We start from the raw sequence: 24,362 nt of genomic DNA on the forward strand, positions 1-24,362 counted from the left end.
GCTGCTGCGTTTCCTACATTACAACTGTGACTACACTTCAAAAGTACTTCATTGGCTGTAAAGCGTCCTGAGATCGTGAAAGGCGCTATATAAATGCAAGTCTTTTTTTTCTTTTTTATATCACGCCACCACATGATCTCACCTTCAGCAGTCGGGAAAGTATAAAGGAGGAATTTCCTCTTGAATTATCTAAATAGGCTGGGATCAGCAGTGCAACTGTTGGGCAGTGGATTCATGAGCAATGTATCTGGAGTGCCAGAAAATTATGCCAATGTGCTAACCTGACACAATCCAAAGAGGTCAGCTTTTTGTGCCAGTGGTGATCTTCCACGTTATCAGCACCATAAGATAATGCAATGCTGACCCAACTAACCTGTGGGTCTGCAGCTTTGGAAAGGATGATTATTGGTGCTGTTACATCATGGGTGGATACATCCTAGATCAGAACACCAATAAGCACCCAGATAGCCTTTAACATACTGTTTTACATTATGTTAAAGGTTATCTAGGTGGTGTTTGAGGTTATGCTGAAAACTTGTTTGTCAAATGTAGGCAAATACATACAAATTAATAAAGCCCTTCTATTAATTTTTGTAAGCATCATAATTGGGTCCCCAAGGAAAATAATACAATAGAAGTGTATAAGCAGTTTGTGATATACACAAACTAAACGTGGAGTTAAACTTTGCAAGTAGACCTGAAGCTCCATGTTTTGCACCCATATGGTCTATGAAGACAAAGATTTTGGACACTCTGAATATGGATTGAGTACTAGGACAAGGATGGGATAAAAATGAACCACATGGGTTTTAAAGGTGGGCTTAAATGACAGGATAACTTGCATCATATTGCCTTTTCCAGGATGCCGAAGGTTCCTTTGCTCCTGTGCCTTTGTGTACCTCATTGTACTTGTGCTCAGTGGTGTCAGGACCCAGGGTTAGAGATCCTAACCATGATCACTCAAAAGCTAGCCATGCATTTGGTCACCTCTTTCAAAAAGACAAGGTACAGCAAACAATCGCAAGGTGGAAGGACCAGGTATTGAACACCAGAAATTTGCCATTACCTGCTGAATATCAATTTGAATGTTTCATAACTTTCTCATTCCTGAGGTTTATTTTATGGTCTCATGTGCCAGCGATCCTACTTTGTAAGAATTTGTGAGAGGGCCATTCAGCTTCCTGGCTTGAAATATCATCAAGGTCTTGTTGCAGGAGCTGAACCGGCCATTTTAATTCTTTTTCTAACCCCTCCCCCCCCTGTTGAGCCAAGAATTAGTTTAATTCCCTTTTGAATACTTCAACAGCTCCACAGTATTCATTGAGTTAGTGCCAATCTATTCCATAAGTCAATTGCTTTAAATGTGAAGATGTTATCCCCTATGTTTACTCTGTAGCTTCATCAGCTTACAGTTCCACATTCCAGTTCTGTTAAAATTGTATAAAATATCTGTTGTATAAAGTGGGCTTTGTATAAAATATCTGTCGTCATTCACATTATCAATTCCCCATATTGTTTAAAAAGCTTGGATCGTGATCCTTCCAATCTTGTTTTTTTCCAACACAAATAGGGTAGTTCCTTAATTTCTCTTCAGGCTCAGGGTATCAAATGCTTTCACAATAACATAATGTTAAAACTCTTGTTAATCTTTAGCAATACTGTTTCGCATTATGTTAAAGACTATCTAGGTGGTGTTTGAGATTATGCTGAAAACTTGTTTGTCAAATGTAGGCAAGTACATACAAATGAATAAAGCCCTTCTATTAATTTTTGTAAGCATCATAATTGGGTCCCCAAGGAAAATAATGCAATAGAAGGGTATAACAGAACTTTTGGCTTGTTGGTTTGACTCAAGCAATTTTGTAATGTTGGTTATTAGTTAAACAGAATAAAATGTTAAAAATGTGCTGATTCAAACAATATGAAAATGTTTGTAATTTATTCTTATTGCTGTTTCCACTGATTCTTTGGCCAGGATGATGAAGTGGGGGAGGTGGGTGAAGTTGGAGCTATTGATGCGCACTGTAAATGTGAGGTGTGAGTAAAGGGCTCTGATCCAATTCTGCGATGTCTCAGGGTGTAAGGTGTGAGTAAAGGGCTTTCATCCATTTGCAGAATGCCTTCCCAAAGGACATTTTCACAAGCATGGGGAGAAAGATGCCCCACTCTGCACATTTGAATGCTTTCTCTGCTTGATCTGAGAGCATGTGAGTGGAGGTTCAGTGTCACTGTAGTGGAGGACCATGATAAATAGCTGCCTGGTGTTTCTTGATTAGACAACTACCCGAAGCCCATTTCATCTGGGTAGATGTGGGACCATAAATTTTTGTCTGTATTTTATAGTTGTTACTGAGGAGGGATATGGGTCTGTTGAAAAGACATGAAGTGGACGTTTCCCTTTCTTGTGTATTAATGTGGCTGCCTTGAACATGCCTGCGAGGGATGCTTTCACCTCATATGTTGTGGAAAAGTTTCAGTAGTACAGCCCTACCCACTTAATCTTGAGCCTGTTTATTTCAACATTCCATTTATGTTGATAATAAAGAGTCCCATTCCCTTTGTGCACTTAAATGTCAACATCGACATAAACTCTGACCCTCTTGGCGACAAATTTTTAAAGTCCCGAACAGCATTAAAGGATTATGTCACTTACTGCTTCTGTCAACACCATGTTCAATGACTGGTAGTGTTCTTGTGAGAGCGAGATTCACTAGCTGGTGCTTGGTTTCTTGTTGAATGGCTAGGATCCTGAGGTATACAGTGAGTGATAGATACCCGATTGATTAAGGTGGTATCAGAGGTTAGGCTACTATTTGCATGTAAATGGATTTTCCGCCAAAGTTACGGCAGTGGAGCAGGAGAAGCCACGAGAAAATTCACCCCTAAGACACCTTACCTTGGCCAATGCAAACTTAAACACTAAAACTGGAATGCCTCTCTGAGCCAATTTGATTCTTTGTGAAATCAAAATACAATTCCACAGACTTTTTTCGATACCCAAAAGAACTGAAGCTACAGTATATAATATTAACACCGTTAATTCTATTATATGATATAAATATAATGGATTCTAGTATATGATATTGACATAAATCGAGTATATGATATTAACACTATGATTTCAAGTATATTGTGGCGGAGCCACCAAAGGACTCAGAGCAGTTGTACATAATTCCTTTAACAGCAATGTAGTTACTGTCTGTGCCTGTACCTTTAATTACACTGTTTGACTGAACAATGCCTAGTTACCTTTACAGCACGGTTTCAACGTGATGACGTCATGCCGTGAGTCACGTGATGCCCCAATGGCGGGAAGAATGTGATGACGTCATGACGTCACTCTCCTGATCAGGGGATCAGTCCTCATGGAGCCCTCAAGGAGAGCAGACCTGTTATTGATGTGTTCTAGCAGTTTCCAGTTTAAACTCGTTTGTTTTCATTAAAGTTCATTAATTTAATTACCTGAGTCGAACTCAGTCTTTTTGCTAGGAACCTCCGTTCCTACAATATTATTAAATTAACACCCATAAATTCTAGTATATTTATAGTAACACCATGGATTCTAGTATACAACAACAGCAATTTGCATTTATATAGCGCCTTTAATGTAGTAAAATGTCCCAAGATGCTTCACAAGGGCATTATCAGGCAAAATTTGACACTGAGCCACATAAGAAGATATTAGGACAGGTGACCAAAAGCTTGGTAGGTTTTAAGGTGTGTCTTAAAAGAGGAGAGAGAGGTAGAGAGACGGAGAGGTTTAGGAAGGAAATTCCAGAGCTTAGGACCGAGGCAGTTGAAGGCACAGCCGTCAATGGTGGAGCAGTGAAAATTGGGGATGCACAAGAGGCCAGAATTGGAGGAGCGCAGAGATCACGGGGTGTTGTAGGGCTGGAGGAGGTTACAGAGATAGGGAGGGGTGAGGCCATGGAAGCATTTGAAACAAGGATGAGAATTTTAAACTAAAGGCATTGCCGGAGTGGGAGTCAATGTAGGTCAACAAGCACAGGGGTGTTGGGTGAATGGGACTTGGTGCAAGTTAGGTCACGGGCAACAACGTTTTGGATGAGCTCAAGTTTATGAAGGGTGCAAGGTGGGAGGCCGGCCAGGAGTGCGTTGGAATAGTCGAGTCTGGAGGTAACAAAGGTATGGATGAGGGTTTCAGCAGCAGATAGGCTGAGGCTGGGGCAGAGGCAGGTGATGTTACGGAGACGGAAGTAGCCGGTCTTGGTGATTCAGCTGATTTGGGGTCGGAAGCTCATCTCAGGGTCAAATAGAACACCAAGGTTGTGAACGGTGTGGTTCAGCCTCAGAGGCTGGCCAGGGAGTGGATTGAAGTCAGATGGAATATATAGTAACACCCATAAATTCTAGTATATAGTAACACCCATAAATTCTAGTATATAGTAACACCCATAAATTCTAGTATATAGTAACACACATAAATTCTAGTATATAGTAACACCCATGAATTCTAGTATATAGTAACACCCATAAATTCTAGTATATAGTAACACCCATAAATTCTAGTATATAGTAACACCCATAAATTCTAGTATATAGTAACACCCATAAATTCTAGTATATAGTAACACCCATAAATTCTAGTATATAGTAACACCCATAAATTCTAGTATATATTAACACCCATAAATTCTAGTATATATTAACACCCATAAATTCTAATATATATTAACACCCATAAATTCTAGTATATAGTAACACCCATAAATTCTAGTATATATTAACACCCATAAATTCTAGTATATAGTAACACCCATAAATTCTAGTATATAGTAACACCCATAAATTCTAGTATATAGTAACACCCATAAATTCTAGTATATATTAACACCCATAAATTCTAGTATATATTAACACCCATAAATTCTAATATATATTAACACCCATAAATTCTAATATATATTAACACCCATAAATTCTAGTATATATTAACACCCATAAATTCTAGTATATAGTAACACCCATAAATTCTAGTATATATTAACACCCATAAATTCTAATATATATTAACACCCATAAATTCTAATGAATTTATAGTAACACCCATGAATTCCAGTATATATTAACACCCATGAATTCTAGTATATATTAACACCCATGAATTCTAGTATATATTAACACCCATGAATTCTAATATATATTAACACCCATGAATTCTAGTATATGATATTAACACCCATGAATTCTAGTATATATTAACACCCATGAATTCTAGTATATATTAACACCCATAAATTCTAATGAATTTATAGTAACACCCATGAATTCTAGTATATATTAACACCCATAAATTCTAATGAATTTATAGTAACACCCATGAATTCTAGTATATGATAGTAACACCCATGAATTCTAGTATATATTAACACCCATAAATTCTAATGAATTTATAGTAACACCCATGAATTCTAGTATATGATATTAACACCCATGAATTCTAGTATATATTAACACCCATGAGTTCTAGTTTATGATATTAACACCCATGTATTCTACTTTATGATATCAACACCCATGTATTCTAGTATATGATATTAACACCCATGAATTCTAATGTATGATATTAACACCATGAATTCTTGTGGTGCTGCAGCATTGAACAGGGTTTTTCTAAGTGTAGCAAAAGTGGTGCATTTTCCATACACAAATCCCTTCCTGCTGACGTAATAACGCAACCAAGTTTCACTCATCCCTCAGATGGGCTACCATGAACAGAAGTCTTCTACCATGCTTCTGTCATTGGCAGCCCTAAGGACAACCTCCTTCAGTTATTGTCAAATGCAAATAACCATACATATTTGATGTTTTATTGTGTACCTACCATTATAATCTTTGGAGCAAATTACACTGTTATCTCTTTTCAGCCACAGAACTGGTTGGGTCAAGATACAGACGAGTTGTTATTGTTGTAACACAAGCGGTTTTCTCGTTGGGTATAATGTTACTTCCTGGTTTTGCATACTTGATTAAATCCTGGAAAGGAATCCAAATGGCCATTACCGTCCCAAACTTTGTCTTGCTGCTTTACTGCTGGTAATTTAAATTTACTGCAAACTTTCCCATTGATTAATACTGTACAGCACTCACTTACTGCATGGCAGAATTAATTTTACAAATTTGGCCCTTTCCACTTTTAGCTTAATCCCAGAATCTCCTCGGTGGTTGTTATCTCGCAAGAAAATCAAAGAAGCATTGAAAATTGCTCAGGATATTGCAGAACAGAATGGAAAGTGTCTCCCATCAACTTACAAAGAGGTAATAGATTGTGTTTGATACTAGGAATATTGGAAAGCCATCACTGGATTTCAAATGCCCCAATGTTGATGCTATTTAGAACATAAACTCTACAAGGTTAAAGGTTTTGGGACACATGTATGTAAAAAAAGTTTACCTTTTGGTTGTAGTTTGAATGAGGAAACATGAGTTTGAATGAGAAAGAACTCTTGTATCCAATTAACAAATGTTATAATGAAACAAACCCAATACCGAATGAAACTTTCAGCATGGGCATGTCTGGCCTTGAATACACTTTGGGGGATATTTTGGTGTCGCTACTGCTCTGTTTCCATCTAAAAATGATCAGTAGTGGGACCAAAATACCGAGTAGAGTTGAAGCACTGACTTACCACTTAGTGACACCCCACCCCCCTCCCTTTCCAATTTTTGGGTGACTTCAATCTAGGTGGCTGGAGCTCCAAGCGTGGGGTCTCATGAATATCTGGTCATCAGGGTCGATGATGTCTCTGCCTGTGTGGCTACCACCAGTTCCTGCTCCCACCCACCAAACATGGGTGGTTGAAGTTGGGAGGCAGCCATTTTGAGCATCCATTAAAGAGATCCTTAGCAGTCAGTTAAGCTGCAAACAGCATTGGCACTCATTTTTACTGCAGTCGCTCATGGGTTTTGTGTTTTAAAGCTAAAGGGATCAAGGGATATGGGGAGAAAGCAGGGACAGGGTACTGAATTTGGATGATCAGCCATGATCTCATTAAATGGCGGAACAGGCTCGAGGGGCCGAATGGCCTACTCCTGCTCCTATCTTCTATGTTTGTATGTTTCAAAAGGCTTCTGATAGTTCATCTCCATGCTGCTTTGAGGCAGCAAAGAGTTTGTCTGGTGTTGAAAACTGCTGCTCCCTTTCACACCTGATGCTTCCATTCCTTATAGGGTGTTGCTGCAGGACCATCAAAATCATCCGCCTCACCAGGTTTCCCATCCCCAGATCAGCAAGCTGCCTTTAAGAAATGCTTTTCACACCGTCAGCTCACCAGATTAATGCAAATGAGGACCGAACACAAAAATGGATCAGGGCCAACACTGGCACCTTCAGGCGGGCGCAGGGCACATCTTGCCAATGCCCAGCTGAGTTACAATGAAACCAAAAATTGCCCCCTTTATGGTCCGACAATTCCCACCATTTTGTCTTCCATCAAGGCACATAGAGCGGAGATAAGGGGAAACCTTAGAGCAAGAGTGGAATGGGGTACTCCAAGTCACGTAGAGCGGAGGTGATGGGACACACCAAGTCACACAGAGCGGAGATGATGGGACACTCCAAGTCACACAGAGCGGAGATGATGGGACACTCCAAGGCACATAGAGCAGAGATGATGGGACACTCCAAGTCACATAGAGCAGAGATGATGGGACACTCCAAGTCACATAGAGCAGAGATGATGTGACATACTAAGTCACGTAGAGAGATGATGGGACACTCCAAGTCACACAGAGCGGGGATGATGGGACACTCCAAGTCACATAGAGTGGAGATGATGGGACACTCCAAGTCACATAGAGCAGAGATGATGTGACATACTAAGTCACGTAGAGAGATGATGGGACACTCCAAGTCACACAGAGCGGGGATGATGGGACACTCCAAGTCACACAGAGCGGAGATGATGGGACACTCCAAGTCACACAGAGCGGAGATGATGTGACACTCCAAGTCACAGAGCGGAGATGATGGGACACTCCAAGTCACACAGAGCGAAGATGATGTGACACTCCAAGTCATAGAGCGGAGATGATGTGACACTCCAAGTCATAGAGCGGAGATGATGAGACACTCCAAGTCACAGAGCGGAGATGATGGGACGCTCCAAGTCACACAGAGCGGAGATAATGGGACACTCCAAGGCACATGGAGAGCTGAGATGATGGGACACTCCAAGTCACACAGAGCGGAGATGATGGGACACTCCAAGTCACATAGAGCGGAGATAATGTGGCACTCCAAGTCACATAGAGCGGAGATGATGGGACTCTCCAAGCTACATAGAGCGGAGATAATGGGACACTCCAAGTCACACAGAGCGGAGATGATGGGACATGCTAAGTCACGTAGAGAGATGATGAGACACTCCAAGTCATAGAGCGGAGATTGTCAAAGTCTCAACTTCCGAGTAAGACTCTTTAAACACAAAGTATCGTCAAAGGAAGACTTTATTAGTTCTTGTATACAAGGGAAGCGGACATGTAGACAATGGCTACGCTGACCACTTCTAAGATCATAGGCAAAAGGTAACATATTTATAGTTGAAGCTAGCCTTCAGAATCACATGATCGAAGTCTGAGATCATAATTAGTAACAAGAAAAATATAGTGTTAGTAAAACTGTAATCAAGGATAAAAAGGACTGGAACAAAAAAAGGAATGCCTATAGATAGGGTTATCTAATCAATAAGTTCTGTTCTTCTTTGACTCCCTATCCTGGTTTATACATGACTCAAGGACTCTCTTCATCTAGCTATGAGAAAGAGATAGGGAGGCTTACAGTATGTACCTTTGAAGGTCTTTGTTCTAATTAACAGTTGAGGTCATTTTGTTAATTGGAGAGTTCTGCTTTTTCAGCAGAACTAGCAATTACTAATCTATGGAAGCCATTTTGTGTTTTCTATTCTGTACCTTGTGAAGCCATTTTGTAGACTAAAAGTACACTTCCTCATTATGATGTGACACTCCAAGTCATAGAGCGGAGATGATGAGGCACTCCAAGTCACACAGAGCGGAGATAATGGGACACTCCAAGGCACATGGAGAGCTGAGATGATGGGACACTCCAAGTCACATAGAGCGGAGATAATGGGACACTCCAAGTCACGTAGAGTGGAGATGATGTGACACTCCAAGTCACATAGAGTGGAGATGACGGGACACTCCAAGTCACATAGAGTGGAGATGGTGAGACACTCCAAGTCACATAGAGCGGAGATGATGGGACACTCCAAGTCACACAGAGCGGAGATGACGGGACACTCCAAGTCACAGAGCGGAGATAATGGGACACTCCAAGTCACATAGAGCAGAGATGATGGGACACTCCAAGTCACATAGAGTGGAGATGATGTGACACGCCAAGTCACATAGAGCGGAGATGATGAGACACTCCAAGTCACGTGGACAGCGGAGATGTTGAGACACTCTGAGTCACGTAGAGTGGAGATGATGAGACACTCCAAGTCACACAGAGCGGAGATGATGAGACACTCCAAGACACATAGAGTGGAGATGATGAGACACTCCAAGACACATAGAGTGGAGATGATGAGACACTCCAAGTCACACAGAGCGGAGATGATGGGACACTCCAAGACACATAGAGCGGAGATGATGAGACACGCCAAGTCACACAGAGCGGAGATGATGGGACACTCCAAGACACATAGAGCGGAGATGATGAGACACGCCAAGTCACATAGAGCGGAGATGATGGGACACGCCAAGTCACGTGGACAGCGGAGATGTTGAGACACTCTGAGTCACGTAGAGTGGAGATGATGAGACACTCCAAGTCACATAGAGTGGAGATGATGTGACATGCTAAGTCACGTAGAGAGATGATGAAACACTCCAAGTCAAAGAGCGGAGATGATGGAACACTCCAAGTCACATAGAGCGGAGATGATGGGACACTCCAAGACACATAGAGCGGAGATGCTGAGACACTCCAAGTCACATAGGGCGGAGATGATGGGACACTCCAAGTCACATAGAGCGGAGATGATGGGACACTCCAAGTCACATAGAGCGGAGATGATGAGACACTCCAAGTCACATAGAGCGGAGATGATGAGACACGCCAAGTCACACAGAGCGGAGATGATGGGATACTACAAGTCACATAGAGCGGAAATGATGAGACACTCCAGGGGAAAAAATTCGGTTGCTTTGCGCCTCCCGTTAGCACCCTAAGAGGGCACTAATGGAGCGCAAAGCAACTAGCGCCTGGGCACGGCGAGGTTTGCTCCGCTCGCAAAATTGACCAGACATTTTGTGGCGGCGTTAAACACTACCGCCATGATCTCCTGCGCCCGCAGATTGTGACATCAGTCGAGCGTGCAATGCCCCGGTAGCGGGTGATGCCCCCTGTCTTACCGCCTGCCGCTAGCAATGACAGGTTGAGGGGAGCATTTTGCAGTCAGGAAGGGACTGGGGGAGCGCTATTTAAAGGTGACGGCTTCCTGCCTTTTTTTGTCGGTGACATTTTTGCACCACGCATTCTGAGAGAGAGACTTCTGGAGAGAGTCAATGTGTGTGAAGGAGTTTTGAGCACTGAGCAGCACTTTGAAGTTTCTTTTTGATTTGACCTTCGTTGCATCGATTTAGAAGAGACTATGGGGGCTGCACGCTGAACTCTTTCCGTGGGCCTCTCTGTTGTTCTTTCCAGCAGGTTTGATGTACAGATCTCTCCAGGCCGAGATTCAAGGCTGCAATGAGCAGAGTGTGGACAGCAAGATCCACCCTCCCCTTTAAGAACAGGCCGACGCCAGTGTGTCTGTGTTTCATTGCTGACTGACATCACATGAGCTTCGTCGGCCCTCTGAGGAAGCGCCTCGCTCCTCGCCGTTCGAACCTTAAGAGAGGTGTGTAGCGGCTGATTTAGCGCTCCATTCACCGCCAGGGGCGATAGAAGCCAAGTTTGCAGTTGGAGGCGATAATTAGCGCCAGGTGTTAAACCTTGCGCCCGGCCGATAATTGCCCTCCAATCGGAGCGATACTGAATTTCTCCCCCTCCAAGTCACATAGAGCGGAGGTGATGAGACGCTCCAAGTCACATAGAGCAGAGGTGATGAGACACTCCAAGTCATATAGAGCGGAGAATATGAGAAATGCTAAGTCACATAGAGCGGAGATGACGGGACATTCTAAGTCACATAGAGCGGAGATGATGGGACACTCCAAGTCATATAGAGCGGAGAATATGAGAAATGCTAAGACACATAGAGCGGAGATGACGGGACACTCCAAGTCATATAGAGCGGAGAATATGAGAAACGCTAAGTCACATAGAGCGGAGATGATGGGACACTCCAAGTCACAGAGTGGAGATGATGGGACACTCCAAGTCACACAGAGCGGAGATGATGGGACACGCCAAGTCATATAGAGCGGAGAATATGAGAAATGCTAAGTCACATAGAGCGGAGATGACGGGACATTCTAAGTCACAGAGCGGAGATGACGGGACATTCTAAGTCACATAGAGCGGTGATGACGGGACATTCTAAGTCAGAGTGGAGATGATGGGACATTCTAAGTCACATAGAGCGGAGCTGACGGGACATTCTAAGTCACATAGAGCGGTGATGATGGGACATTCTAAGTCACATAGAGCGGTGATGACGGGACATTCTAAGTCACATAGAGCGGAGATGACGGGACATTCTAAGTCACATAGAGCGGAGATGACGGGACATTCTAAGTCACATAGAGCGGTGATGACGGGACATTCTAAGTCACATAGAGCGGAGATGACGGGACATTCTAAGTCACAGAGCGGAGATGACGGGACATTCTAAGTCACATAGAGCGGAGATGACGGGACATTCTAAGTCACAGAGCGGAGATGACGGAACATTCTAAGTCACATAGAGCGGAGATGACGGAACATTCTAAGTCACATAGAGCGGAGATGACGGGACATTCTAAGTCACACAGCAGAGATGACGGGACATTCTAAGTCATAGAGCGGTGATGACGGGACATTCTAAGTCACAGAGCGGAGATGACGGGACATTCTAAGTCACAGAGCGGAGATGACGGGACATTCTAAGTCACATAGAGCGGCGATGACGGGACATTCTAAGTCACAGAGCGGAGATGACGGGACATGCTAAGTCACATAGAGCGGCGATGACGGGACATTCTAAGTCACAGAGCGGTGATGATGGGACATGCTAAGTCACATAGAGCGGCAATGATGGGACATTCTAAGTCACAGAGCGGTGATGACGGGACATTCTAAGTCACATAGAGCGGTGATGATGGGACATTCTAAGTCACAGAGCGGAGATGACGGGACATTCTAAGTCACACAGAGCGGTGATGACGGGACATTCTAAGTCAGATAGAGCGGTGATGACGGGACATTCTAAGTCACATAGAGCGGAGATGATGGGACATTCTAAGTCACAGAGCGGAGATGACGGGACATTCTAAGTCACATAGAGTGGAGATGACGGGACATTCTAAGTCACATAGAGCGGAGATGACGGGACATTCTAAGTCACAGAGCGGAGATGACGGGACATTCTAAGTCACAGAGTGGAGATGACGGGACATTCTAAGTCACAGAGCGGAGATGACGGGATATTCTAAGTCACATAGAGCGGAGATGACGGGACATTCTAAGTCACATAGAGCGGTGATGACAGGACATTCTAAGTCACAGAGCGGAGATGACGGGACATTCGAAGTCACAGAGCAGAGATGACGGGACATTCTAAATCACATAGAGCGGTGATGACAGGACATTCTAAGTCACAGAGCGGAGATGATGGGACATTCTAAGTCACATAGAGCAGAGATGACGGGACATTCTAAGTCACATAGAGTGGAGATGATGGGACATTCTAAGTCACATAGAGCGGAGATGACGGGACATTCTAAGTCACATAGAGCGGAGATGACGGGACATTCTAAGTCACAGAGCGGAGATGACGGGACATTCTAAGTCACATAGTGCGGAGATGACGGGACATTCTAAGTCACATAGTGCGGAGATGACGGGACATTCTAAGTCATAGAGTGGAGATGACGGGACATTCTAAGTCACATAGAGCGGAGATGACGGGACATTCTAAGTCACATAGAGTGGAGATGACGGGACATTCTAAGTCATAGAGCGGTGATGACGGGACATTCTAAGTCACAGAGCGGAGATGACGGGACATTCTAAGTCACAGAGCGGAGATGACGGGACATTCTAAGTCACATAGAGCGGCGATGACGGGACATTCTAAGTCACAGAGCGGAGATGACGGGACATGCTAAGTCACATAGAGCGGCGATGACGGGACATTCTAAGTCACACAGAGCGGAGATGATGGGACATGCTAAGTCACATAGAGCGGCAATGATGGGACATTCTAAGTCACAGAGCGGTGATGACGGGACATTCTAAGTCACATAGAGCGGTGATGATGGGACATTCTAAGTCACAGAGCGGAGATGACGGGACATTCTAAGTCACACAGAGCGGTGATGACGGGACATTCTAAGTCAGATAGAGCGGTGATGACGGGACATTCTAAGTCACATAGAGCGGAGATGATGGGACATTCTAAGTCACAGAGCGGAGATGACGGGACATTCTAAGTCACATAGAGTGGAGATGACGGGACATTCTAAGTCACATAGAGCGGAGATGACGGGACATTCTAAGTCACAGAGCGGAGATGACGGGACATTCTAAGTCACAGAGTGGAGATGACGGGACATTCTAAGTCACAGAGCGGAGATGACGGGACATTCTAAGTCACATAGAGCGGAGATGACGGGACATTCTAAGTCACATAGAGCGGAGATGACGGGACATTCTAAGTCACATAGAGCGGTGATGACAGGACATTCTAAGTCACAGAGCGGAGATGACGGGACATTCGAAGTCACAGAGCAGAGATGACGGGACATTCTAAGTCACATAAAGCGGTGATGACAGGACATTCTAAGTCACATAGAGCGGAGATGACGGGACATTCTAAGTCACATAGAGCGGAGATGACGGGACATTCTAAGTCACATAGAGCGGTGATGACGGGACATTCTAAGTCACATAGAGCGGTGATGACGGGACATTCTAAGTCACATAGAGCGGTGATGACGGGACATTCTAAGTCACATACTGCGGTGATGACGGGACATTCTAAGTCACATAGAGGGGACGTGGTGGGAAACCCTAAGTCACGTAGAATGAATGGGCAAGGAAAGTTAGAGGCATACAATATGGGGAAGAGAGTATACATAAACACACTTTATGTATGCATGTATGCTTATAAGTATGTTGAGAGCAAGGGGAGAACCCATGCAGGGAGCTGGGAAGCGGATTCTGAGGTATATAAAACTGATGCTGTTTGGGGGATCAGAGGTATGCACTGAGAGGGGAACTGGAAAAGGAGGTGTCAGGGACATGGTTAGAGGGAGAGGGAAGAGATCAGAGTCATACAGCAGAAAATATTACAGCAACATGTTTTTCCTAATTAATTAATTCATAGGAAGAATTCCCCTGCTCTTCTTCTAAAACATGCTATGGGGTCTTTCACGTCCACCTGATTAAGCTGACAAAGCCTCAGTTTAACATCTCATCTGAAGGATGACATCATTGAAAGGACAAGTTGATAAAGTTGTCAAAAAAGCATCCTTGCAATTGTGTCCAATTCTGGGCACCACAGTTTAGAAAGGATGTCAAGGCCTCAAAGAGGGTGCAGAGAGATTTACCCAAATGGCACAAGGGATGAGAGAATTCAGTTATTTGGAGAGACTGAAGAAGCTGGGCTTGTTCTCCTTCGAGCAGAGAAGGTTAAGAGGAGATTTAATAGAGGTGTTCAAAATTATCGAGTAGATAGGGAGAAACTGTTTCCACTGACAGGAGGTTCAGTAACCAAAGGACACAGATTTAAGATAATTGGCAAAAAAAGCCAAGGGTGGGGAGGGGGGTGGGATGAGGAGAATTGTTTTAAATCAGTGAGTGGTTGTGATCTGGAATGTATTGCCTGAAAGGGTGGTGGAAGCAGATTCAATAGTAACTTTCAAAAGGGAATTGGATACATACTTAAAAATGAAAAAATTACAAGGCTATGGGGACAGAGTAGGAGAGTAGAACTAATTGGTAGCTTTTTCAGAGAGTTGGCACAGGCATGATCACCTCCTTCTGTGCTGTGTGATTCTATCTCTGGCAATGCAGCACTCCCTCAGTACTGCATTGAAGTGTCAGCCTAGATTATGTGCTAAAGTCTCTGGAGTGGGGTTTGAAGCTAAAAGCTTCTAATTTAGAGGCGAGAGTGCTACCAACCAGAGCCAAACTGACACTTGTAGGAAAAAGGGGCAATGGTTTGGGGTGTGTCAATAACCCTGAAATTCCATGGGAGCTCTCCCAATCTCCCACCATAACTCCAGATTGGCGGAACCTCCAAAAAAATGAAGACGTAGTGTAACTCGTTTATGCTGTATCTCCGCCATTTTTTGGGGGTTCTACTGCAGAGATATGGCAGATCATCAGAAGAATCCCTGCAGAATTTATAGGCCAATTGATCAATAGCTACTTAGTTGAGATACAGAAAATGCAATACTCCCTGTGGACCCTACCCAGACCTTCCCTCCCCCCACCCCCAAGAGTACCAGGAATCAGATGAGCATGCTAAAATGTTCAGTATCTGCATCAACTAGAAAGAGCAAAAATGTATGCCTTTATAATAGTAGCTGCTGCAAGAAAACATCTTGCTGATTTAAACCAGACTCTAATTTCTCTCCACGGATGTTGCCTGGCCTGATGAGTTTTTCCAGCATTTTCTGTTGTTATTTCGGATTTCCAGCATCTGCAGTATTTTGCTATCGTTAAACCAGAGTGTGTTCGTTATCACTCAGATCTACTCAGAACTGGTATTTCGTTGCCTCGGAATCTCCTTATGTAAAACTGGTAGTCGGGCAGCAAACTGCACTGCAGGCGATAAGTGTGGAATTTTGTAGTATTTGTCTCACAACTACAAATCACCGCCCTATGTAAAACTAAGTTTTATTCCAATGACATGACTTTCTGGTGTTTTTCAGATGATAATAGGAGAGAACAGTTCTGTGAAGGTAAAGAATCCTTCCTTACTGGATTTGTTTAGGAGACCACAGATGAGAAAGCACACACTTATTTTAATGTACACCTGGTAAGATCACAAATTAAGACTATATGTGGTTAAGTTGAATGTATTACTGGATGTTTAAGACACTTTGGATCTCTTAAGTACAACAGTGCTCTAGCTTTGTATACTATTTGTATAATCCTTGGACTTGGATCACTTTGAACACCATTGAATAAAAAAACCCATGCCACGTTCAGCTCCAAGACTTCTCAATTTACCATTGCAGGAGGGTTAGGCAGTGGAAAATCAGCCAGTCTCCACTCTTGATCACTAAACAATGGCCCAGAAATTTGGGTCTCCACGGGTGAGTACGTACGGGGTACTCACCCGTAGGCCGAATGGAAGTGCCGGTTTTCTGCATGCACTGCGCATGCGCGGGAAACCGGCACTTCCGATCCTCTGAACGAAGGGGTTCAGAGGTCGAACGCACGCACAGGAGAGGCTGCGTGTGCGCTTTGAACTTAGTTTTTTTTTACAGGTTTTCCCAGGAGGGTAAGCCTACAGGATTTACACATTTAAAAAGCAGGCGTAAGGCCTGCTTTTTGCAAGGTAAGTGGTCAATTAATTAAAATTAAAACATTTTTTCCACAGGTTTATTATTTTTAAATATTTTAAGGTAAGTTTATTTTTAGCCCCGTTAGAATATAAAATAATTTTTTCAAAAATTTAAATTACTGTTTAAAATAGTTATTTAATGTAATTTATAGTTTAATTTAAAAAGTGTGATTTAAAAAAAAAATTATTTGAAGGTTTACTGCTATTTTGGGGCCCGTAGTATTTATAAGTTTTGACAGGTCTGCCTGTCAATCTTATGAATGGGCTTTTCCCTCCTCCGATTGGCTGCCCATGGCTCACGTGATCCCAGGGGACGCATCGCACTAACTGCGCCCCTGGGACACGCAAGCACAGCGCGGCGGCAGCTGGGCCAGGCCCCGGAGCGTAATTCCACGGGGCCCTACAGCTCAACTGCCGGCGCGCAAGGTAAGTGCAGGTCGGGGGCTTACACCCGCGGGAAGCCCCCGACCCGAATTTCTGGGCCATTGTATCCTGTTGGAAGTGTACATGTGTGGATGTTGGGGAGGACAGAATCAAGCTGTGGTGAGTGAGCAATCTTGATAATATCAACACATTGGATTTGATTGGAGTCCAATCAGTATTGATGAAATTAAAATAAATGGGACGGGAGGAATATTATTGAATACGAACAAGTGAAGATGTTTCTCAATCATGCATGCAGAAATATTTGTGTAGATATTCGATTAAAATAAATGTGTGGATAGCTCTGATCAGGTAATTTGCATATCATGCAAAAGAGTGCAATTTGTTACTGGAAACCATTTATCTATTCAGGTGTTATTGTATGATATCTATGTGGCTTACTGCAGTGTGACTCTTTTTACCACTCAATTTTGGGTGGTTTTGCGGTGGTAAAGCTTATCACCACAATCTTGCCCCAAAATAGTGTTACACCAGAATTCTCCTGGTGAAAGATTGCCAGTCCAGTTAGCACCCGCCCAGCCGTAACTGGACATGACCTTGCTTTCTGGATCATATCCCCCAATTAGTGTCTCCAAACTTGACCTCTGAGAACACCACCACTACATAAGAGACTATATGAGCAGCACACTGCTATCCCTGAGGCAGATAGCACATTGAGGAGACATTTCTTGGTTGTGATAAAGCTTTGCTGTTTGGTGCTTTGGAGCTTCTCTGAAGACTTCTACTGCCATTCACAATGAGCACTGGAGAAAGCTAATATTTTGGACCGGGGGAAATGCCATTCCCAATGGGAATCCCTCTCTTCCTGTGTTATGAAGAGGAAGAAATTGAAGAGGATAGGTTGGAGGAATTAGAGTGAGGCATCACAAAATACATTTATTTCCAACATATAAATACCTACTCCACAGGGTTTACAGATCTAGAAGGTTTTATTTAGATTTCTCTGCCCATTGACACCTCAGAAGGCTATGCTTCCCCCAGGGGCTATTGGAGAGTTATACCAGCTCTAGCTGAAGACCTGCAACCCCTTCCATTAAGAAAATAACACTGTCAATAGCAGTGAAAGAGACCACTGCTTTAATTTTTTTTTGCCACTGGCTCCTTTCCAGGTGGTCTTGGGGCACCTCCGTCACATCAGTCAAGCTTGAAGAGCTGCGGACTGCCTAGTTTGGAATGATTTTTTATATTTTTTCAGAAGGCAGTTCAACTTTTAAGAGAATTTGTGGTATTTGTAGCTTTAAGGAAATTTGGGCCTCCTGCAGAGGGTACAGCCTGTCATCAGCGCAATAGTCGCTGGGCTGTACGCTAAAATCATTTAAATTAGGAGGCAGTACCAAATTGGTGTGCTCCCGGCGCTTCCTAAATGGGTGCAAGTCTTGTATCACGGTGTCCACGACCATTTTCGGGCCTTATCGAATTTCCCAGCCTTTCAGTCAATAAATGTCCAGCCAGGGTGTGACGCCAATAACCTTATCATGAATATTAATACCTAGGAAGCTGTCATGATACTTTCTACCATACAGTCTTGGTGACTCAGAATCATGCTTAGGATGGTTAACTGGTGATTAGGGTTTACCCCTCCCTTCGTGGCTTATGACTCCAGTAAGGCATCAGCAGATAAATATGGACCAACAGATGAAGATGGAAAACGTCGTCTATGCCCACATCAGGAGGAAGATGCGAGGGAAGGAGAGGAGGTGGAGCAAGAGAGTCATCAACCTTCAACCAGAGAAAGGAGCCTGAAACTTATAGCTCAGTGTTATCAGTAAATAAACATTAACTAACCAAATAACCACCCCCCCACCCCTGCTGTTGCTCCTCCATTCCCAACTGTTTCACAAAGATCTGCATTCCCAAAGGCTTCTGTAGCTTGCCTCTACAATAAAGAAGTCGCACTCTCATGTCATCATCCAAGTCTGCTAAATTGCAAACATCTGCAGAAATGAATTCTAAAGCATATGTCCAGAACAAAATTCAATAAAGGATTCTAATAATTTCCTACACTCTAACTGTAACTATTTCTTACCACCATGTCAACCCTTTGTGCCAGCTTCTTATTTGCTCTAGCTTCTAATGCCCTCCTTGTAAGAGGTGCTCCGTGAGTGATACAATATTAAGAAGTGGGTAACTGGGAAGATTCCTCTAGAACCTTTCAGGGCTGAGGTGACTCTTTTCTCAATTAAGTTGATGTTCCTGAGGGATCTGCTTCTGTCAATGGGTACTGGGCCCAGTCTGAAGCTCAAGGAAGTGGGCTTATGGTCATTGTCATGAGAAACAGCAACATCTGTTGCGACTCATTGCAGCCCACTGGTGCAGTACACAGGCTCAGCTATGCTTACTGGTCAGTGGCATTGCAGACCGAATAGTGCCAGTCAAGTCTTGCAAGTGCTGTGAAAGTTTCATGTTCAAGCTCACCCTCAAAGCATCGCTAGCTGCCACTCTGGAATCCACCAATATCCTTAGAACCTCCTTTTGCTGCCTTGTTTTACTGCTTCTTCTCTTTGTCTACAAGTTGACAAGCTTCCTCCTTGTGCGTACTCAAAATTTTCAGGATACTTGTTCCTGTCAAAGCCTTCTGCATAAAACTATGCATACACAACAAAGTTGTCAATATTTCCACATAAATTTCTTCCTCTAATTGCAGTTCTTTGGAGCTGCTTAAGCTGCCCATTTCCTTGTGACGAGAGAAGTGTTGGAGGAATCTGATTGCCATTCATGCTTCTTTTCAGAGAGGTGTCTGCATGCATCCCATAATTTTAATGCTTGCTGGTGCTGGCTCCCTTTAAACGCCTCTCCTTCCGCAGTAGCACTACCACTTCATGCCAGGCAATATTTTCACGGTGGTTTGAGTTAACATAGTGCACTGTTGTTTCCAGAGGTGTCCTGTGAATAGGTCAATTTTTTGCCACTCAGGTAATGACACCAGGAGGGCATGAGCAGGGGAAGACTGGGTCCCCCGAAAGGTAAAAGGGGCTTGCCAATAACACATCGCTATGGAACCATTCGTGGGGGCACTTTCTCAAGATTTCCCATTTGGCCATTCTGCCATGAGAGATAAGGTGGTGAGTCATGTGCCTATCATTCCTACAGGAAGTGCATGGTAAGTGCCTTCACTTACTTTGGCCAACCTTGAAAGGACATTGGTCCACTTCCTATGTTGGCTGGCAGTTCTTTGGGCGTTGGAGGTTGCACGAACGGCCTCTGCCACCTCCCTCCAGAGTCTGGACCACCCTCTTGTGGGCCTTCCTGCCTCAGTCCCCAGGACTCTTTCTATTCTGAATCTTATTTCTGCTAGAAGGGCTTCCAACACAGCATCAGTAAATCCTACTGATGATGCCCCCAATATTGCTCATTCCTCACTCATTGCTGCACTGTTCTGCTGCCTCCTGTCAAAAAATGTGTGCCCCTTTAATCTGCAACATTTTAAACACTGCAACACCGCTGAATTTCCTTACCCACCCCCCCCCACCCGCCCAAGTGGCAGTCAACCAATTGGCCAGTCCAGGAAATTTGAGCAGTTTAGTAGTGAACTCACGGGGAGAGGTGGAAATCTTATGCCGCCTGCCAACAGGAGAATAATCCAGCCTTCGGACCCTCGCTGGTTCGTTTGTTAAGTTTAAGCATGATATAATTGCCAATCTCCTCTGTGTCCAGTGTTGAGAAGTTCACTAAGCTTCTGATCAGCAGCCACTTCCCAAAACTCTCTCCAAGACTGTCACATATGTCACAAGGTGACTTGGAATATTTTCATCCCTCCCTAGTATGAGCAGAAAAAAAGTCAGTGTGGGCCTAATCCAGAAAAACCCATTTTATACTGGCATTGACTTTTTTTTACTCACATTAGCAATTGGGGCAAAAGTATCCTGAGAATAAAGAGTCCAAGTTCTACACCAGATTAATTGTGAGAGAACCTCCAGAGAGTTATGTCACTCAACAGTTCCATTCTTCCAAGTTTCTGCCCAATCTGCAAAAGTTATTACAAAACTTCAGAATTTCTATGCATCTCTATATCTCCCCCCCCATTTAATCCTAGCTGGTTGCTTTCCATATACGATATTCATTGGCCAGTGACCAAAATCGTCATGTTATATGGGATCAATGATTACGTTTGTCCATAATTATCTCCATGTGACTGAGCGGTACTTGAATGTATGCTCCTGAACTATTCAGTGTTAACGTGACAATAACAATTAAAAAGAACTTGTATTATGGGTTCTCTTTATTCTTATACAGAAACCAAGGTGATGCGCCAGTCTCTATAGTACAGGACAGCCCCAAAGTTGGAAAGAGGATGAGGTTAATCGGGAAGTAATAATTAGGTGATGCCAAGATTGGGTCTTAATCGCACGCAGACTGTAGGGGATGGGGCAGACTTTGGGAGGTAAAGAGTTCCATGATGTTCTTCTTCTCTTCTTCTTAGGCAGTCCCTCGGAACCGAGGGTGACTTGCTTCTACATTAAAAATGAGCTCGCAGGTGACTGATTAGTCCAATGCAGGACCTACAGTCTCTGTCACAGGTGGGGCAGATGGTGGTTGAAGGAGCGGGTGGGTGGGGTGCTTGGGTTGACGTGCGCTCCTTGCGCTGCCTGCGCTTGGCTTCCGCTTGCTCCCGGCGAAGAGACTCGAGGTGTTCGGCGCCTTCCCGGAGGCTTCTCCTCCACTGTGTGTGGTCTTGGGCCAGGGATTCCCAGGTGTCGGTGGGGATGTTACACTTTTTCAAGGAGGCTTTGAGGGTGTCCTTGAAACGTTTCCTCTGCTCACCTGGGGCTCTCTTGTCGTGCCGGAGCTCCGAGTAAAGCGCTTGCTTTGGGAGTCTCGTATCGGGCATGCGGACATGTGACCCATCCATCGGAGCTGACTGAGCGTGGTCAGAGCTTTGATGCTGGGGATGTTGGCCTGAGCAAGAGCACTGATGTTGGTACGCCTATCCTGCCAATGGATTTGCAGGATCTTGTGGAGGCAGCGTTGGTGGTACCTCTCCAGTGCTTTGAGGTGCCTGCTGTACATGGTCCATGTCTCTGAGGCATACAGCAGGGCAGGTATCACTGCTGCCCTGTAGACCATGAGCTTAGTGCCGGGTTTGAGGTCCTGGTCTTCAAACACTCTCTTCCTCAGGCGACCGAAGGCTGCACTGGCACACTGAAGGCGGTGTTGGACTTCATCGTCAACGTCTGCCCTTGTTGACAGTAGGCTCCCAAGGTATGGAAAGTGATCCACGTTGTCTAAGGCCTTGTCATGGATTTTGATCATCGGGGGGCAGCACTGTGTGGCGGGGGCAGGTTGGTAGAGGACCTTTGTCTTACGGATGTTTAGTGTAAGGCCCATGCTCTCGTATGCTTCGGTGAAGGTGTTTACGATGATTTGGAGTTCGACCTCCGAGTGAGTGCAGACGCAAGCATCGTCTGCATACTGTAATTCGACGACAGGGGATGGGACTGGAGGCGACGGAGGTTGAACAGTTTCCCGTTTGTTCTGTAAATTAGCTCCACTCCAGTGGGGAGCTTACTGAGGGTGAGATGGAGCATTGCAGCAAGGAAGATTGAGAAGAGCGTTGGTGCGATGACACAGCCCTGCTTGACCTCGGTTCGTACGTGAATTGGGTCTGTGGTGGAACCGTTGGTCAGGATCACGGCTTGCATGTCGTCGTGAAGCAGGCGGAGGATAGTGACAAACTTTTGAGGGCAGCCGAATTTGAGGAGGACACTCCATAATCCCTCACGGTTGACAGTGTTGAAGGCCTTTGTGAGATCAAAGAAGGTTCGACGAGAATGACCAGGAGATCCAGGAGCTAATAAGCCGCAAGCGCAAGGCATTTCTGATCTGGAAACAGCAACAGAACTCGAGAGCAAGAAAGCAGCTCTACAGAAGCCTGAAGGCCGAGGTCCAACAAAAAAATTGCGACCTAAAGAACAGATGGTGGGTGGAGAAAGCGCAGGAGATCCAGCAGCTAGCCGACAACCACGACGTGTGTGGATTCTTTAGCGCAGTCAAGACCATCTACGGCCCAAGCACCCAAGGCCCTTCCCCACTGCGGGCCAAGAACAGAGAGGTACTCATTAAGGACAGGGAAGCAGTCAGTGCCCACTGGAAGGAGCACTTCGAAGATCTCCTTAACCACGACTCTGTCTTCGACACGAGTGTCCTCAACTCCATCCTACAGCATGCTACCCGCCACCATCTCAGCACTACCCCAGCCCGACATGAGGTTGAAAAGGCCATCCGACAACTGAAGAACAACAAGGCCTCAGGAGCAGATGGAATCCCCGCCGAGGCACTAAAGCATGGCAGAGAAGCACTACTGGTGCGAATTCATTAACTCATTTCTCTTATCTGGAAGGTGGAGAGCATGCCAGGGGATCTCAGAGATGCCGTAATTGTGACCATCTTCAAGAAAGGTGACAAGTCCGATTGCGGTAATTACAGAGGAGTTTCCCTGCTATCTGCCACAGGGAAAGTCATCGCAAGAATCCTCCTCAATCGCCTTCTCCCAGTGGCCGAAGAGCTCCTCCCAGAGTCGCAATGTGGATTCCGCCCACTAAGGGGCACAATGGACATGATCTTCACTGCACATCAATTACAAGAGAAATGCAGGGAACAGCACCAACCACTGTACATGGCCCGGGAAAGAATTCCCAGTTAGAGAAGGAAACACCGGGGAAGATTTTGGTCTCCGAGCAGTAAATGGGCAGGAGCTGAACGGGACGAGAGAGGCAACCGCCCAGCGGACTTGGCGAGAGACCCGTCCCAGTTTCTGGCTCGCAACACATGCGGATGATTGGGGCAGGCGGCCAGTGCCAAACAAACTCCCCATCAGCGGCTCACCAAAGGCAGGGGGTCAGACGCTGCAGCAAGTTCTTCAGAGCCAGCAGTAGCAACCACTGCGAGTACTTTCAAACCCTTTAAGGTCAAAACAACATGCAAGCTACGTCGAGAATTTCCCACCTAAAAAAAAAGCCCGATCCAACTTTACCTGAGAGCAGCCGAGGGGCCCATGAACTATCGCTCAAAATGGCCGGCCGCCTGTGGCCTTCCGCCCTCGGTCGATGAGTTGGTGCTGAGGGGGGGGTGGGGGGGGGCGGAAATGGCGCTAGGGGTCTAACTGACCCCCTTATTTACATTAATTCCTGGGGTTCCCACTGTTTCAGACAGAGGCTCTGGAGGCCAGCGTTAATGACCCTCTAAATATAAGGGGATAAATGGGCAGGACAA

General features: G+C 44.8%; 1 protein-coding gene across 3 annotated transcripts in view; it reads left to right on the forward strand.

The window, feature by feature from the left end:
- The window catches only part of LOC147121590 (solute carrier family 22 member 3-like), a 52,813-nt gene that overhangs the window by 11,154 nt on the left and 17,297 nt on the right, over nucleotides 1-24,362 (forward strand). For all 3 annotated transcript variants that reach the window (XR_015077577.1, XM_085981953.1, XM_085981951.1), the window contains exons 4-6: nucleotides 5,889-6,057; nucleotides 6,162-6,279; nucleotides 16,072-16,178. Coding sequence is in view for 2 of the 3 variants with exons in the window: in XM_085981953.1 (XP_085838079.1) it covers nucleotides 5,889-6,057; nucleotides 6,162-6,279; nucleotides 16,072-16,178 (394 nt within the window). In the remaining variant the exon portion in view is untranslated. The remainder of the gene's footprint in view (nucleotides 1-5,888; nucleotides 6,058-6,161; nucleotides 6,280-16,071; nucleotides 16,179-24,362) is intronic.

The sequence above is a fragment of the Somniosus microcephalus genome, chromosome 3 (assembly GCF_052327205.1).
Source record: "Somniosus microcephalus isolate GS21.2 chromosome 3, FLI_Smic_1.0, whole genome shotgun sequence".
Taxonomy (NCBI): domain Eukaryota; kingdom Metazoa; phylum Chordata; class Chondrichthyes; order Squaliformes; family Somniosidae; genus Somniosus; species Somniosus microcephalus.